Source organism: Rissa tridactyla, chromosome Z, assembly GCF_028500815.1.
Source record: "Rissa tridactyla isolate bRisTri1 chromosome Z, bRisTri1.patW.cur.20221130, whole genome shotgun sequence".
NCBI classification, from domain to species: domain Eukaryota; kingdom Metazoa; phylum Chordata; class Aves; order Charadriiformes; family Laridae; genus Rissa; species Rissa tridactyla.
In genome coordinates, this window is record NC_071497.1 from 50,193,688 (window position 1) to 50,210,226 (window position 16,539).

The following is a 16,539-nucleotide window of genomic DNA, read 5'->3' on the forward strand; positions in this document are numbered from 1 at the left end:
GCACTTCAAAAAGTATGCAAGAGCATTGTTCCAAGCAGGAATTTCTGAAGCTGTTTATAATTTTGTCAGGTTGCTGTTGTTTGCTTGTGATACCACTTACTGTGCTTATACTAGAGCTTTCTTTATAATGATCGAAAACAATTCATTGCCTCTGCAGTATGCACTATGTTTGCTGTATTAAAAACAGAATGTCATTGTCCTGTGTAGCTCATTTAGGCTGTTGTTGACCTGTGATTTTTTTATATACCTGGCAAGTCCCAAGTTACAAACCAATTCTCTGTTAACACAAAGGACCCTTTGTGTAGCTCTGACAACGTGAAGCAACATCAGATTGTGCAGAAATGTGCTATTTACACTTTACTGATTCATGGCAGCTCTAGGATAATGATGCATGACCTGCAGTTGGAATTCAAATTCCTTTTTGACCTTTTGAGACCAAGCTAGATCAGGTCCTGAAATGTTGTAAACTATGCCTCATCGTTTCAAAAATGTGCAGGAAATACACAAATAAACTCTGTCTTTATTTCCATGTTCCCATCTTCAACACAGGACAGAGGCACTGAGAATCGTGTCCATACTCTCAGTTTATCCATCTTCCGTTGTTTTGTTGCTGTCACACATGCAGAAGAACAGGTTTAGTCATAGTTGTAGTCCCAAACAGACTAGTCATAGAACAGATCATGGTTTTCGCTGATAAAAATATACCAGCAACTGCACAGGTACAAAAAGGGATCCTGAAGTTAGAGTGGATAGGAAATGGCTTTTTACTCCGTCTGTTAGCTAATGGCAGTACCTTTGGACACAGCAGAAAAACTGAGCCACTTTTTTCTATTAATCCAGAAGCATGAAGCGCTTGAAATAACATCTATAAGCAGCAGACCTGCAAAGTGTATGAAAACATCGTTCACTACCGTGTGCTTCAACTTAGAGCACGTAGGGTGCATTACAAAACTTAATGCTTTCTTACTTTTCTTAAAATTTTTAGTCTTCCTGCCAGTGGAAATGTTGTTGTTCTGTACCAGTCTGCTAGACCTGGTATGCTTACAACAGAAATGGCACAGTTGAGCTGTAGGCTGGTGTAGTTAGCACTGGGGCTGTAATAAATTATTCTCTCTTGAGCTGCTTATTCAAAGTTTGAATGTTGTGAGCTTCTGACAGCTCTCTTCATGCTTTCTAAGCCTGCTAAGCTCCAATCAGTGGCTTAAATATTTATTTCAGCTTGACATCTTCCAGAGGGATGTTGCCTCATTCTGTGGCATCAGAGATGAGAAATGCAATGGCAGCAAATACAGAAATAGAAATTAAGCTGGAGTTCAGTTGAAGTTCACATTTTAACACAAGTTTATACAGTAAATGTGGATCAAGACTTTTAAGGGCCAAATTCTGGGGGCAGTGTTTTGCAGAGTGCTGGTTCTTTATGGCAAGGTCATGTCTGTATGTGACCCACCCTCCTGCCATGCGGGCTCTTGGAAAGAGGGTGGAAGTAGATTCTTCCGCAGATGGTCTGGAATCCAGAAACAAATGAAAGGCATCTTCCTGCTCACAGACAGGTTGCCAGGTGAACTTTCAGCCAAGGGAAATACAATTCACCAATGTAACTAGTAGAAGAGTGGGGAGCCATGTGTTCTCCCCAAGAACCACGAGCAAGCTGACAAATTAGATTTGTGTACATATTAGAAGAGTTGAAAGTCTTCCTGCTTCACTTTGTGCAGGAAGCTTCTGGTTGCATTTTGAAGTGCCTCCAGAAACTTTCTAGTGTCCCTTTCTGCACCTCTGCAACGTTTCAAATTTATTTTTCTGTTTTTTGACAGCCTTCCTCTTCCGTGGCTCCTCTATGCTGTGATTAACAGCTTTGCCCCTGTGACAGTCAGCAGCAATGGTCTGTTCTGTGCGATTGTCCTGCTCTTCATCATGCTGCTCTTTGTCATCCTCTCCATCGCTTTCTGCAAGTGGAGGATGAATAAAATCCTGGGCTTTCTCATGTTTGGGCTCTATTTTGTGTTCCTGATTGTCAGTGTCCTCCTAGAGGACAAAGTGATCCAGTGTCCTGTCTCCATCTAGTGGAAAGTGCTGTTTCTCGAGGAAAAAAAAAAAACAAAACCCACACACAACAAAACATTTATATTTATTTAAAAAAAAAAATTACCAAAATGAAACAGCGAAAAACCACAACGGAAGGCTTCTGTGAGAATAACCCTTGGATTTGTAAATTCCCTCTCCATCAATTTTGAAAGAGAGAAAGAAAGAAAGAAAGAAAAGGATACAAAGGGTGGATCTCAGAGCTGAAGAATGACCGCTGCGGGACAGTGTGGTCACACGTGAAGGGCTGGGTCCAGCTGCGCTGAGGTTTTCTTCGTCGCCGCTCAGTACCGGGGATGCGGACGCAAGGAAATGGTGAGAGCTGCTGCTTCTCCTATGCCCATGGTACAAACCTACAGACTTCTCGTCCTCTGTACTAGTATACACAGACACACTGCGCACTCAGTTCTTACAGCTCTCGTCTTCTAAGGGGAATGCTAAGATTAACTTTGTGGAGGCACCAGCCCCCACACCCCCCGGTATGGGATTTTTCTGATAATCTGCTGAAACTCCCGAGAGGAAAGCATACACCGAGTGCATGAGTCACAGACAGGGAAGAGCTTGCAGATCGCTTCATGTAAGTGGATTTATACGATGTGATTTCAGCAAAGCCGGGGAATTCATCAGTGGTTTGATCCTCTGCATCACAGGTCTGTAAAGGCAATCAGCAGGATGTTAATGGTGGTTTATTACGTCTTGCAAAAAACTATTCAGATTCCGGAAACTCTGGCTCTGGTGATGAAGGGGCCACACTGCCTGGCCATTTTGTGACTGGGGCAGATTTTCATTGCATTCACATGCAAAGACCAGAATGGGGATACTCTTTTCTTCTCTAATAGCAACACAGCATGCAGAGAGATCATAAAACTACTATGTGAACACACCATTTTTTCTAATGCAGCAATACGAACAACAGTACCAATGGCTTTCAGATGTTGTTACCATTACGAGTTTGCCTTTTCATGCCAGAAGAAAGAGGCTGATTTGCTTATGCATAGTATTTCATACAGAAAATAGAAGTAGTTGTAAAGTGGCAGCCTAATTGCTGAAGTGGATATGTGTTTTACAGGCTGTCTTTCATTATTACTTGGAGTGTAAGGACCTTCACAGCTACATATAGCCATTGCTGGAAGAGATCCCCAGCTGCTGTACAGAGCTGGGGCAGTTCATATTTCCTCTTATAAATCTTGAAACTAGGTAGGAGAAACTAACAATTTAAATATAGTGGAGCTGCAGGAAAACTTTCATGACAATTTTTCAGTATTGCTGGAAGTGTGAAATGTCTAAACAAGGCCAGGAAGGAGTGACAATGCAATATTCTTTTACTGAAATCCTGAGAGAAGGAGAAGGTCCAAACCTAGAACAAAAAAAATGAGGGAGAAAGCAACCAAGTGTTTGTCTTTCCTGTAGTTTGGATGATTTAAAAAAAAAATAAAATTGGAGGACTGGAATGGATGTTAAGAAAGTATTTCAGATAATTGTCGTTTGCTTGTTGAAGTCTTTTGTGCAGTTCGAGTTCATGAAATCTCAGCACATTTCTGTGACCTGTTTCAGCATTATTTTGTATTCATATTGTGCTCACAATGGCAATGCCATGCTCACAGCTGTGTAACAGAAGGCTCAGCACATTTTGTCTTGTCTGTTTTTCTGTGTTCCGTGCTGTTTGCTTCTCACTCATCCCCTTTGTCCTTTACTGTTTTCCTGTTATATGTGTTTGTATATAACAGTATCCGGTTAGAAAGTAAGGACTTGACAGAAAACAATGGTAGAGAAAACAGTAAAAAATACACATTATAAATTACTAAAATGTTAATATTATGTGATATCATGAAGAAAAAAGTGAGATACTAATGAAAAAAAGCAAGAAAACTAGACGTTACAATGTCTGCTATTGTCTTGTCCTAAGATATTAAGTCCTAGCTACATTCAGAATCACTATTTGATCTTAACCGTACATTTGCAACACCTCTTGCTTCTTAGTGCTTTTTAGTGTGAGCTTCTCTCATTGTGAGCAAAAATTTGTCCGTGTATCTGAGATCCTTCAGTGCTCCAGTCTTAAGACAGTTACCTGTCTTAACAGTAGTGCTGCCCACCTTTTAACATTTGTTTCTACGGGTGTAGAACCTACTCAAACCTACAGTGCCCTCTACCGACAAGAACGGCGGTCTTACAAGAGCAAATCTATAACCCAAACTCTCATTCAAATGAAGCAGGTGCCCTAAAATACAGAGCTGACTCCACAGTATAATCTACCCCAGAGGAGTCACCAAATTCTTTTATTTCAGATGATGGCGCTCAAAACAGGCGATCCTTTCCCAAGTGAGCAGCATAAGACAGAGCGATCCACAGGAGCGTGTGCAGGATCATGATAGGTCTGTGTGTATGGGCATTACAATATACAAAGATGCCAAGATTCGCTGGCCTGGCATTTCAAATCACGAAACCAAGGACGGGCAAGAGCCTGATCTCTGTTCAGTACATCACTCCTTTTTTGTTTGGTTGGTTTTGGTTTTGTTTTTGGGTTTTTTTTGGGGGGGGTTTTCTTTACATTAATGACTTCGTGACCAGCATGGTGTAACTCCCTCACTGGGAAAGAAAAAGCCTGATCTTGAGAGCTGCAAGGGCGCTGTGCTGTGCTCTGCAAAGTGAGGGCAGCAGCAGAAGCTACTGCCCCACCGAGGGCAGGTAGGGAGAAAAGAGTAACCGATCGAAAGCCCGACGCACTGGGAATATTTCATTCCAAAGCTGGCATCTGGCAACAGCTTGAAGGAAGAATTTTATGTGTAGGGCTAAGGGCTGGTATCCTATAATGGCATTTGCATAAACATATAACATATCTGACTCATTTCTTTCCTGTATCTGCTTGCCCCTATCAACATATTTATCTTGGAAGGTATTAAAAGTAATATTTCCCCCTCAGGAATGAGACACCTCGCAGCTCCCACTGCCTTGCATCTGCTGGGCAGGTCATTATTCAAACAGCTGAATAACTGTGTGGCCAGTGCGCAGCTCAGCTCCAGATCATCTCTCCAGGTAACAGGAGAGATTTTGGTTGCGTGGTGCTTTCTGTGGCGGCTGGCTGTGAAAGCTGGTTACACTTACCAGGGCAGTTTTCGACATAACTTCTGGGGTAAACTGTTTCAGGATCCTGGCGCGCTGATGTGCCCTTTGATTGTAACGCAACAGCTGTGCTGGCAGAGAAAAGAGAGGAATGGGGTGGAGGGAGAAGCATGGCCCCTTAAACCATGCAGGAGGAGTTTGAAAATCTTAAACTGAAGTTCTGAGAGAACAGCCCAGAGCTGCTGCAGCCCACTGGCTGGGCATCCATAAGCTGTCCAGGCTCAACACCGGCAAAAATGCACACCGCTTGTTAAGACACTCCTATTTTACAATGTCAGAAAATTTCCCAGCACAGAGTGTTTCTTGTTCTTCGTAACTGTTTCTGTGGGGGATCCATGAACCTTTTTCAACATTGTACACCTAGAAGTCAAAATTAAATTTCTGTTTTCTTCAAAGTTCTGAATAACTTCACTAGGGATCTGGTCCTGCAGACCGCCCAAATTCTACAGCAAGTTGGTCCGCGTTGAAGCCTCTTCCACCTACCTGTATGCCTGTACTCATTTATTCAATTGATGGTCATGTCTGCATAATCCTTATGAGGCATAAATGAATAATTAATACAGAAATCGTTGTTATGATCAAGATCCTGTTCTAGCTTAGTGTATTCAGGACAACACCAGGTTGGTAACACAGTAAGTAAGATAAGAAGGCAACTTCAGGTTAAATAGCCAACTCTCTGTGGCACGATCACACCTGAACAGAACCAATGTTGGACATGATTTTTGGGAGGGATTTCCAGTAGCATCTGAGTAGGATCATGGGTCAGATCGTAACCTGCTTTAAAGATTTTCTGCGCTAACTTTATTGGAATTACAGAAGAGAATGGGCCCCATCAGTGCAAAATACCATTGGAGTCCTACAAGTATTTGCTGTTTTCCACTAAAAACAAAAGCAAAAAGCTGGCTTCCCTCTTCAGAAGCCACCATGGTCAAATCTGTGGGGTAAATGCAATAAAAATGTGATTAAAAGTGTGATATAAGGATGATGTCCTTGAAAAATCTTTCAGCAAAGCTCAGTGTATTTTAAATTAACTATTTTACTGAAAGCTAGTGCTTTCTTGTAGCGCAGACAGGCTCTCTGTGTCTGTATGCCTCTGCTTATTTATTCAATCGATGTGGCTGTCTGCATAATCTTCATGAAGCGTAAAGCACAGTGGGTGACAAAGAAGCTTATCTAGATGTCATTTGATGTTTCTAACGGCAATGAACCTACCATGTAATTTCCACATATGCTACTCTGAAGCAGTTTATGGTCACTGTCACTCATGGTACTGTTGTGTGTGGATATGAAGGTCCACAAAGCAGTAGGTTAAACATGTGGTTAATCCAAGTACTGTAAAAAATAGATGCTTAGAAATATTCTTAATGTTTGGGTGTTTTTTAAGGGATTATTTCTCTGGTTGTGTTTTACTTCATTACATGTTTCACGAAAAAGGGGATATACAATATTTTTTAATTATTCTTCTTTTAGCAGTAATTCCTTATAATAGCATCTTGTGGTCCATATAACTTATGTTCTGAGTCAAATAGGAGTCTGTATCAGATGGATTTATTTAATTCATAACAAGGAAATAATCCCTTCTCCAACAGCCGGCCCACTGAAATCCAGAAGATTTCTGCCATTAGCTTGGGCAAGACACACATTTTTATCTTAGGATCCCGTATTTCATAAATGCACTTGTGTAATCAACATAGTTGGCCTGGGAGCTATGTACAAAGAGAAAAATTGCATTCACTTGTATTCTTGGAAGCCATTTTACCTCTTGTAAATAACAATGACACAGCTAACTGAGAAGGAGGCACAGTTAGTTCCTTTGAGCAGGTGATTCTTGTTTTCCTGCTATTCCTGGAAGGTTTGATGCAAGAACTTGCAGCTGGAAACATATCTGAAGAAACTGATTTTGAGATTAGCAAATGGGATAGTTTGCACTCAACGGTGTGGCGAAGAGTCCTGCTCTAGCTCTCCAACAGACATGGGTCTCAGTCCCGGTTGATGTTAAAATGATCCTTCTTGGATCTGTTGCCATCAGAGACAGGAGTATCAGTATTGAGGTATCTGTCATTTCCACTGGGACTGGGGAGATAACTTCCAGACTGAAGTTAGGCAATTCAGTGCAGCCATCCAATCCAGAAGTCATTTACAGATCACAGTGCTGTAGTCCAGACAAGTCATCCTGTAGATCTGCTGTGTGTTCCTAGTTGTCAGTGTGTGGCATCTCAGGACTTCTCTGTCTGGATGGGTGCAGTTAGTTTGCGCGTGCCCCTGCCCATGCTCCTGCCTGGCTGGACATAAGCCATGTCTTCTCCAGAAGCCATGTAATCACATTAGTGTGGCGCTGAGCCCCTTCTCCCAGCCAGCCAGATGCAGGTCAGCCCCAGCCTAGAAGCCATGTAACCACTTGGAGCATGGGTAGACTGGACACACAGCTGGCCACGTCATTCCTACATGAGCCATAAGTGGCCCAGGACAAGACTGAGTAAGAAATAATGTAATTTGAGATTGGTAAATGAACTGTACATTCATGTAGATTTATTGTAAATTCACCACTCATCAAACACAAAACCAATCCGAACAATGAAATTTGTATGCGTTTTTAAAGATCTTGCACTTTACAATTTTTTTTTTACTTTTATTTTATGTCACATAGTTGTCTTAATGCAAAAAGAAGCCATAAAAAAACCCAGAAGACTAGTATGGGGTTTCTAAATAAGGGGATCATTAATTTTAAAGTAAAGAATCCATTTCATGTCTCTGTTTAAGGTATAATGTAAAATACTGTCAAATAAATGTACAGTAAAGCAGGATCTGGTTTTGCCTTAGTGAAGCTGTGAGTAAGTTGGGGGGAGTTTGCTCATACTCTTGAGCTTCCCTGTGGGACTGTACAAAATGCTGCGCGCTGTCTTTGCAGCAGGGGCTCAATCCTGCCATCCTTGTTCACCCCAGAAGAAGGAGTACAATGCTTGCAGAGTCAGGCCCAATGAAGCAATTAAATCATCCTGTTACTCTAATGCTTCCTCCCACTGAGATCACAGCAAAGGGAGCTCCTCATATTTTAGAAGAGATGAGTTACTTCTGTCACATCTGTTTTACAAAAGAGTTAAAGTTTTCAGGGTCAGGATATCCAACAGAAATCAACCATTTCTTTTAATCCCCCATCAAAATTAAGTAATGCCAAAGGGATTTAGCTTGGTTTTGTGTTAATTTCCATTATCGAGATCTCTGTTACATCATTGTAATTTTGCAATCCTGACTCTGGGGAGCTGACTCACATGAGTAGAAATTATTTCTGTCACTTAAGATGGCAAGATCAGGCCACTGTATTGTCATGTGAAAACAATAGTAGTGTGTTATAAGTGACAATCGGATGCTATTTTTGTAATAAAGCTTTTTTAGCTTGTTTGTTTCACTTTGTAGTTTTCATTCTCCTCCATCTCTCATTTTCAACTCCATGTAAGAAAAATCTGAACAAGTCCCCCATCTTACTCATTTCAAACTTTAAAAAAAATAGATTGCCATGGAAGCCAGTCCAGGTAACACCCTGAAGATTCAAGTTTTTCTCATGTGTTTATGTGTATGGATCATTATTGACTAGATGAAACTCTTGTATCTCTGAATCAGTATATTCTCTGTGAATATAAGTTTGTACATAGTATGAAAGTTAGCTTTATTTGTACATAGGCTCTCGGAAATAATCCCTTCTATCAGAGGTCCTACTTCACTGTATCTACAGAATGTTTCACTGTGGCGTGTACACTTCCTCACCTTATGGTATCAATACAGAGCTCTCCATATAAATCACTTTATGTAATTGAGTTGTCTAAGTGTGAATAACAATAACAACAATAAATGCTAATAAAAAGACTTAACAGTGTGTCATTTTGCTCAGTATCTTCTGTCTTAATTGTCTTGGACGTGCTATGGCTCTGAAAACAGTATTTTAACTACCTGCTCTGGGTTGAATGAGATGATCTGCAATGCTGCTCTTCGTCATAAGTGTTCAGGCAGCACTAATGACCTCTTGCCATGTCACTGCTACCTGCTGTGCATATGCAGAGTAAGGAAAACGTCTGTGTTCCAGTGAGCCTAAAGTTTAATCAAACAAGGATTTTTTGTCTACAGCCCAATGTGAATCCAGCAGTTGACAACTTCCTGGAGCTGTGTATGTCTGGAGCCCCCTCGTCCCGTTTGGGCCACATTCCCCTACATTTCTTTACTGACATGTTTGCTCACAGGTTGTTTTGAATGCCATTCTTCAGTTTGACACCTTCTCATTTAGCCCTCAGTCTGCACAGTCTGTCATCCTTGCCAGCTAGGATGTTTGGCTTTTTTTTTTGTCTGTCATTGGATGAATGATAACTTTTTTTTTAAAAAAAGAATGGTCTTCAATAAATAATAGCAAAAGAAAACCAGTAATGTTAAAATTTTCCCATAATCAATGAAACTTTCCATCTTCACAAGTTATAAAGGGTTGCAATAGATGTTACTACTATTTGTCCTGTAGTAGCCCCAGGAAATCATCCTCCACAGTGACATTTTTCATGAGGCATTGCGCCAACCCTAAAGGTGTGAGCTCAGGACAGAGATTTTTCATTCATCTTTAGCCGTGCTAGAGTTTAAAAATTTGAGATTGGAAACAGCAAAAGAAATTTGCAAATAGACTAAGAAAGAGTTGTGAATGGTGGTGGCCCCAGGACATTCACGCCAGCCAAACAGGAAAAAGAACAAGGTCAAGCACATCTTACAAAGAGCAAAGTTGATGCGTGCTGCAAGTCACAGAGGCACATGTGGCTTTGAAATTTAGCTTGGAGATGGAGATCTAGAAAGAAAGACCGTGTTAGGTTTTATCTGAGAAGTGAAGACACACACACACAGAGGCGTTCGCAGCTGTGGGTGTGTTGTCTTACCCCACCACTTGGTAACATTTGATCCGTGCCTCAACTTCAGCCACTTTTGAAAGGAAGTAGAGGATTTAAAATCTTTCATTACCACAGCAGGCCTTGATAGCATATGACTGGTGTGAGCAGGAGAAGGAGAAAAATATATTAAATATCCTCCTCAATTCCTGCCTGGGGGAATGACGACAAGTTCCCTTGCCATGTGTTTTGCCTTCCGCAAGCCAGCAGTTCACTGCCTTATCTGTAGTGCCTGAAAAAAACCCAACTCTGTTCATTCACTATTAATTTTTCATTTACAGGTAGTTATATTTGGGGTGTCTATTGACAAGGAGAAAAGCGATGTGTGTTGATAAAACTGAGTATTTGGTCCCTCCCCTGGAAAGACTTCAGAGCTTCCCTTTAAAAGAGGGAATTCCCTTCCTGTTAACACATATGTCAAAGAAATAAATATTTGTGCCAGATACTTGCAAAGAATAGAGAGAGACAGACTACAGAATAGCCCTAAAGAGATGTTTTAATCATCCCTTCATACCATACTAATGCAAGTTTCCTCATCACAGTTTGGATAACATGTATTTGTTGTGGTCAAGGGGTTTTTTGGGCAGGGTGATAAGGTATCAGTGATTAGTCTGTAAATCTACAGTATTGTCTCTGAGCCCTCAAACCCAAATTGAACCATTTCTTGTGTGCCAAATATGAGGTCCATGGGCAGAGAAGTTACCAGCATCCCCTAAGTTAAAGAGCACCAAACTGGATGTTTAAGCAACAAATCGACAAGGATCTTTGAATGAACACGAAGTGTCCCACAAAGCTTTTGAGCTGCCTGCAACCACTTCTCACCTGTCCACGATTTTGCCAGCAATGATCATAGAATCACAGAATCATAGAATGGTTGGAGTTAGAAAGTACCTTAAAGGTCATCCAGTTCCAACTCCCCTGCCCTGGGCAGGGACACCTCCCACTAGACCAGGCTGCTCAAAGCCCCATCCAGCCTGGCCTTGAATACCAGCCCTCCACTACAGCTCTCCCCTAACTGCTGCCCATAAATGTGTGAAACTGCACGTGCTGGTTCCTCTGTGACGGAGGGCTGCCTGCAGTGGGGCTGGGTCAGAGCCAAAGAGGAGGTCTGGCTTGCTGTCTGAGGCAGAGGAGGAGGTGAGTGTGAGGGTATGCTTGTGTGTACTGTCTTGCTAGGGGAAAATACGCCACTTCGCTGGACGTGGAGTTTGATGCTGTATTCCAGACGGCAGGGCAGGGGGGGAAGACTAAGAGGAAAATGGATGTAAGAAAATTTATCAATTACAATTTATGTCTAAAAGGACACTTTGTAGGCTGCTTTCCTTCCTGTCTCTCTGCATCCCAGTTTAATTGTATTGTAAAATGAAGCAATGGTTTTGTGTACTGTTTCAATTTGGTGACAGTGAAAAAAACCACTGTTCCACCCTCCCCAGTTTATTTCCTGTTCTTGGTTGCTAACTAGGATGAAGGAAAAGGGAAAATACTCCTGGAACTTTTTAATCCCCTGAGAAGATCTAGGCCTACTCTTGTCATCCTGTACTGTCTGCCTCGATACTGTGCCATGTTGCTGGTCAGAATTTGCCTCCCACGGCAATGACCAACTCTTGCTAATTTGGTATCTGCATTTTCTTGATTAAGAGGTTGCAGCCTGATCCTGTGTAGCTATGAGATACTGCTACCCAAAACTAACTCTATAGAGCTTGACTTGTGTATCTCACAACATGAAAAAACTATTCAAGAAAAATTAGTTTGGGTATTGGAAACATTAGCTCCTTCCAGGCTAATGTGCTGCATTGTTCAGCATTTGTGCCTCTGTCAAAAGTGTCAGTAAACCCATTTTCTGTTATAATTTATAGCCTAGTTTTTAAAACATCTTTCCTCAAATCCAGTTTACTCCCCACTGAGAACAATGATATTCATCAAAGCTCTTACAGAAACTGACTGAAAAGCAGAAATTCCTTAAGGTTCATAATTGTTAATAAACAACCTTTCCCCCAAAACCAAGTTTCCTGGACAACCTCTTACCACCACCACCTGTCTTGCTAAAAACCTGTTTAAAACCTGCCAGGGTGTTATCCTGGGAAGGACAGGGGCGCAAGCATGGTGGAGCCAAACCTGCCCTGTCCTCAGCCCTGTTTTTACTGCCCTGGGCCCCTCTGCACTGCTGTCCTCTCGGCTCCCCATACGGCCCAGCACCCAAAATAAGTGCTGCCACAAGGAGTGCCCCAGCAAGTGGAGGCAGGCTATGCTCCGAGCATGAAGAACTCAGGCCTTTATACCCCTTGGCAAAGAGTAAAGACCAGCGGGAAGGACCCCCCCATCTAGAAGTACATCCACAGCCCCAGCTAAATGGGCATGAAACAGTCTGGGCATAAGTCAGGTTCACTGCTTGCAGTTTTGTTTTACTTACTGATACCTGGGATTTTCACCCTTTTTCATCTTAATTAGTATCTCAGTAGGCCACTCGCCCTTTTGCAATCTATCGCACACCTGAGAGAAATGTGGATTTTGCTTACAAAGAGCAGCGTAAGGGACTGATGCCAATGCAATGGTCCTTCAGGTACGTTGCAGGCACTGCCATTCTCCAGGTGAGGCCGGTTTGCCCCAGCTGGCAGCACAACCGACACTACTTCTAGCTGTCTTCGGTGTCACTCAGCAGCTGGAAGGACAGCAGCGAGGGTGAGCTCTGCAGGCACCACCAGGCACTGTGGAAGGAGCAGAGAGAGCAACTGGTATAAGCATGGGCATCCTCAGTGGTTTCACAGTGGGTTTGTGCCAGAGTCTGGATGCCAACAGAAAGGTGACACTATGTACATGCACACACTGCTTCACCTGCCCTGGTGAGCTCTACCACTCCTGGCTTACAGAAGGAAAATAGAAACAATTTATTAGCATAACAGTGCTTTGGCACCTGCTCCAGCTTGTCTAGAGCAGCTGAAGTCACAGACCCCCAACACGCAGGCTTTGTGAGCCGACACTTGAGGGAAGGAGCAAAAAAATTAAAAGCTGCCAGCCACCAGTGTCGTGGATGGAGTGATGCACTTCACCTGTAAACAAAAACGGCAATACATTTATTGGTATAAAACAGCGATTTAACAAAGTTTGATAGTAAATGCAACAGTGTTTTAACAAGATTTGAGGTGGCAAGGCACATTTGGTTATTTACTGCATAGAGGCCAGGGTCAGACAAGCTGTCAGGGGGACCCTCGTGGCGAGTCACGAGGTTCAGAAAGGACCCCCTTGCTTTCTAAACCCCTTCTCAGAGAGGAGTCTGGGTGCAGCTGGATCCAATCCTCGTCGCAGATTTGGTCGACGGTTTATGTCTAAAGGATTCTGTACGCGCAATCAATCCTTTATATCACTTAGCTAAGACTTCTAAGTTTAGCATGCTATTAGTCACTTACCAAGGATCTGTTGTGGCAAGGAATCTCTCAAGCTTGAGAAGTAACCTTGAGAGGCATCCCTACTGAAGGGCACATCCTGGTGTACAGCCGGCTGCTGTGCAGAAGAGCTCGAAGGGCTCTTGGGCTGTTCACTATTTATGGGGGTAAGGGCATAGACTTATAGTCCTATTTCCTTATTGACCACAGCGCCAGCATTGCTCAGGTTAAGCCCTTGGCTGTTGTCTGTCTCCCTGAAACCACGTAGAGCCGGATGCAGCCATCACGGCTAGATGCTCCAATTACGACCCCCACGGGTGGTTATCGCTTGGGCAGGGTTACGGGAGATAAAGGTCAGGTTGGCACCTGGGGGAGGCAGGGTGGGAAGCACACTGTCACAACCAGCTCTGCCACAAACTGCATCAGGAAGAGGTGGGCACAGTGATCTCCCAGAGAGGCATTAGTCTTGGGAAGTGCCAAGGGTGGTAGGTGGTAGGACTGCAACACAAACAGGTCACGTCCTCAGTGCACAGAAGGTGGCTAATCTAGACTAATAGCTGGTGCCAGCATGGTTGCTGAAGCTCTCATTTTCTTGGAATTACATTGATACCAAAGTGACTGGCAGCAGGTGTGTTTACGGACATTTGCAGGCAGCCATCCCTGCTGGCAGCAAGGAGAGAATAATAAAACCCCTAATGCAGGAGAGAGCAACGTGCAGCGAAGGCAGGCACAGTAAGCAGGATGGTACACCTCTTTGTGTCCTTGTTCCAAATATATACTTTGCTTTGCGTTATGGCAGCTGTTCTCCTCCCCAGCCAAAATCCCTGCTGGCCTTCCTTGCGACAAGAGCATCATCCTCTGGGCTGATTTCAATTATGAATGTTGCAGAATAAAGGCAGTGACAGAGATAATAGGGAGAATGCAGTAAACACTGACTACTGCGGCCTTCCAGTACCTGAAGGGGGCCTACAGGAAAGCTGGGCAGGGGCTGTTTCCAAGGGCACGTAGGAATAGGATGAGGGGCAATGGCTTTAAACTAGAGCAGGGTAGGTTTAGATTAGACATTAGGAAGAAGTTCTTTACAATGAGGGTGGTGAGACACTGGAACAGGTTGCGCAGAGAGGTGGTGGAGGCCCCAGATCTGATCTAGTTAAAGATGTCCCTGCTTACTGCAGGGGGGTGGGACTAGATGGCCTTTAGAGGTCCCTTCCAACCCAACACGTTCTATGATTCTACATCTGCCAGTACAGGGTGGGTGACTAAACAAAGCTCTAGGTTTCTCTAGGCTCCTGCAGCAGCCCCAGGTAAGTCAGACCACAGCTGGGCTTACACGGATCGTTGCCTTTCTTTGTCAGCCATGTGGGGAGTGGCCTCTTACTTAGACCCACGTGGGGTGAATTTCCTCACCCCCTGCCCCCTGTCTGTGATGAGCTGTGGACGGTGCTTTCCTTCTACCCTGAGAATTCAGCAGATTCCCTTCTCCTGTTCACTATGTGTCCCGATTGCATGCCAAGCAATGGAGCGTCTCCCATCATTTCCTGAGGAGGGGACCGTGAAGGTGGCTATGCACCTGCAGGAGGGCAGTGAGTGAAAGCACGCATCTGCTCAGCATCCAGAGCCGCACAAACTCGACATGCAACCCACAACCTGCCTGCATGCTGTGGAATAATTACTAAATTGGCCAAGAACAAAAAAGTACAGCACTGTTCACACATTAAGGAAAGTTATAAAATCAAGAGGCTTCTGAGGTAGAATACAGCCGCAGCTGGCACACGAAGAATGCAACATCTGCGGTTCCCTGTACAAGGTTGTTTGCAAAACTACACGAGGGATGGAACGGAATGTGATTGTTCCGTGGCCTTCCCTTGTGATGAACAGCAGATATGGGAATGAGATGGTGCTACGGAACAGGTAAGAGGCCTACTCACTACCCGAGCCAACATTTTTTGATGAAATGCTGTCTTTTGTGTGAACTTTGCTCATTACGATGTACCAAAACACACCTCCGCGCCGGAGGCTACCCGCCCCCAAGGTGCCACCACTCCTCCTTGAGTACACCAATCGTAATAAAAGTATTAATGACTACAGTCACTCAAACTCCACTTTGAAGATAAAAAAATAGTATAAAAATAGCCCGAGAGAGGGGGGATATCGGGGAAGACACCATCGCGAACAAGTCAGGAGAACTCCATCACTGACTCCCGGGACCAGCCGACGGGCTGAACCTTTCTTCCCCTCCATAGGGACGCCTTTGGGTGAGACTTAGACTATACCGAGTGTTTCCTCGAGGAACTCAGAAATTTCTCTCGAGAATCTCTCTCCTACCTTTATAGCCAGGCTGTATTGTTCATAACTTTGCCGCGCGTTTTGTATAATTAACAATATCTTTATTTGCACGTGATTTGCAGACAGCGTATTTATCACTGGCGATCCTAAGAACCTGTATATCTGTTGTTTAAATAAACTGCACTGTTTAAGTAGCTGGTCGTTTCGGTTTCTCACTGAACGCGACCAAAGACTCGAGAGTGGCCGTGCTAGTTCATGAGCACGACTAGACTGAAGGTGCAGTCCACTATTAGTGTATCCAAATCGTAATAGTTCAATACATCTTAAATGCGATTGGACTGATAGTGCTGAATTGGGCATCACTCAGAATTCAAACCTAGCCGGACCTAGCCTCCCACCTTGATGAGGAGAGTTAGAACGCAAGGGGGTTTATCTTCTGCCAAAACTGCTTGGCCCCCTTTCACGCAACACAGGCTGCAGGAGTGATTTTTCTGGACGGGTTCCATCTGAAGGTATAGGCCATGATGATTTTTCTCTGTGGACACCAGTGAGTCAGCAGCAGAGCGAAAAAGGCTTTGGCATCTTTGAGAAGCTGGGAAGGGGATTATGTCAGCCTACACAGATCTAGAAACAGCAAAGGGAGTAGGCTGAATGAACCTCTCTCTTTCCCCTACGTTGGAGTCTTGTTTTTATCTAAGTAAACATGCGGCTGATTTGAACAAACTAGCAACCAGGAAAGTCAAATTCATATAGGACAGGTC

General features: G+C 43.5%; 1 protein-coding gene across 4 annotated transcripts in view; it reads left to right on the top strand.

Annotated features, from left to right (window-relative positions):
* Positions 1–7,941, top strand: part of SLC24A2 (solute carrier family 24 member 2) — a 113,044-nt gene extending 105,103 nt beyond the window's left edge. For all 4 annotated transcript variants that reach the window (XM_054185404.1, XM_054185403.1, XM_054185407.1 and 1 more), the window contains one exon: positions 1,812–7,941. In XM_054185404.1, coding sequence (XP_054041379.1) covers positions 1,812–2,061 — 250 coding nt within the window. In that variant the 3' untranslated portion in view covers positions 2,062–7,941. The remainder of the gene's footprint in view (positions 1–1,811) is intronic.
* Positions 7,942–16,539: the final 8,598 nt, after the last annotated feature.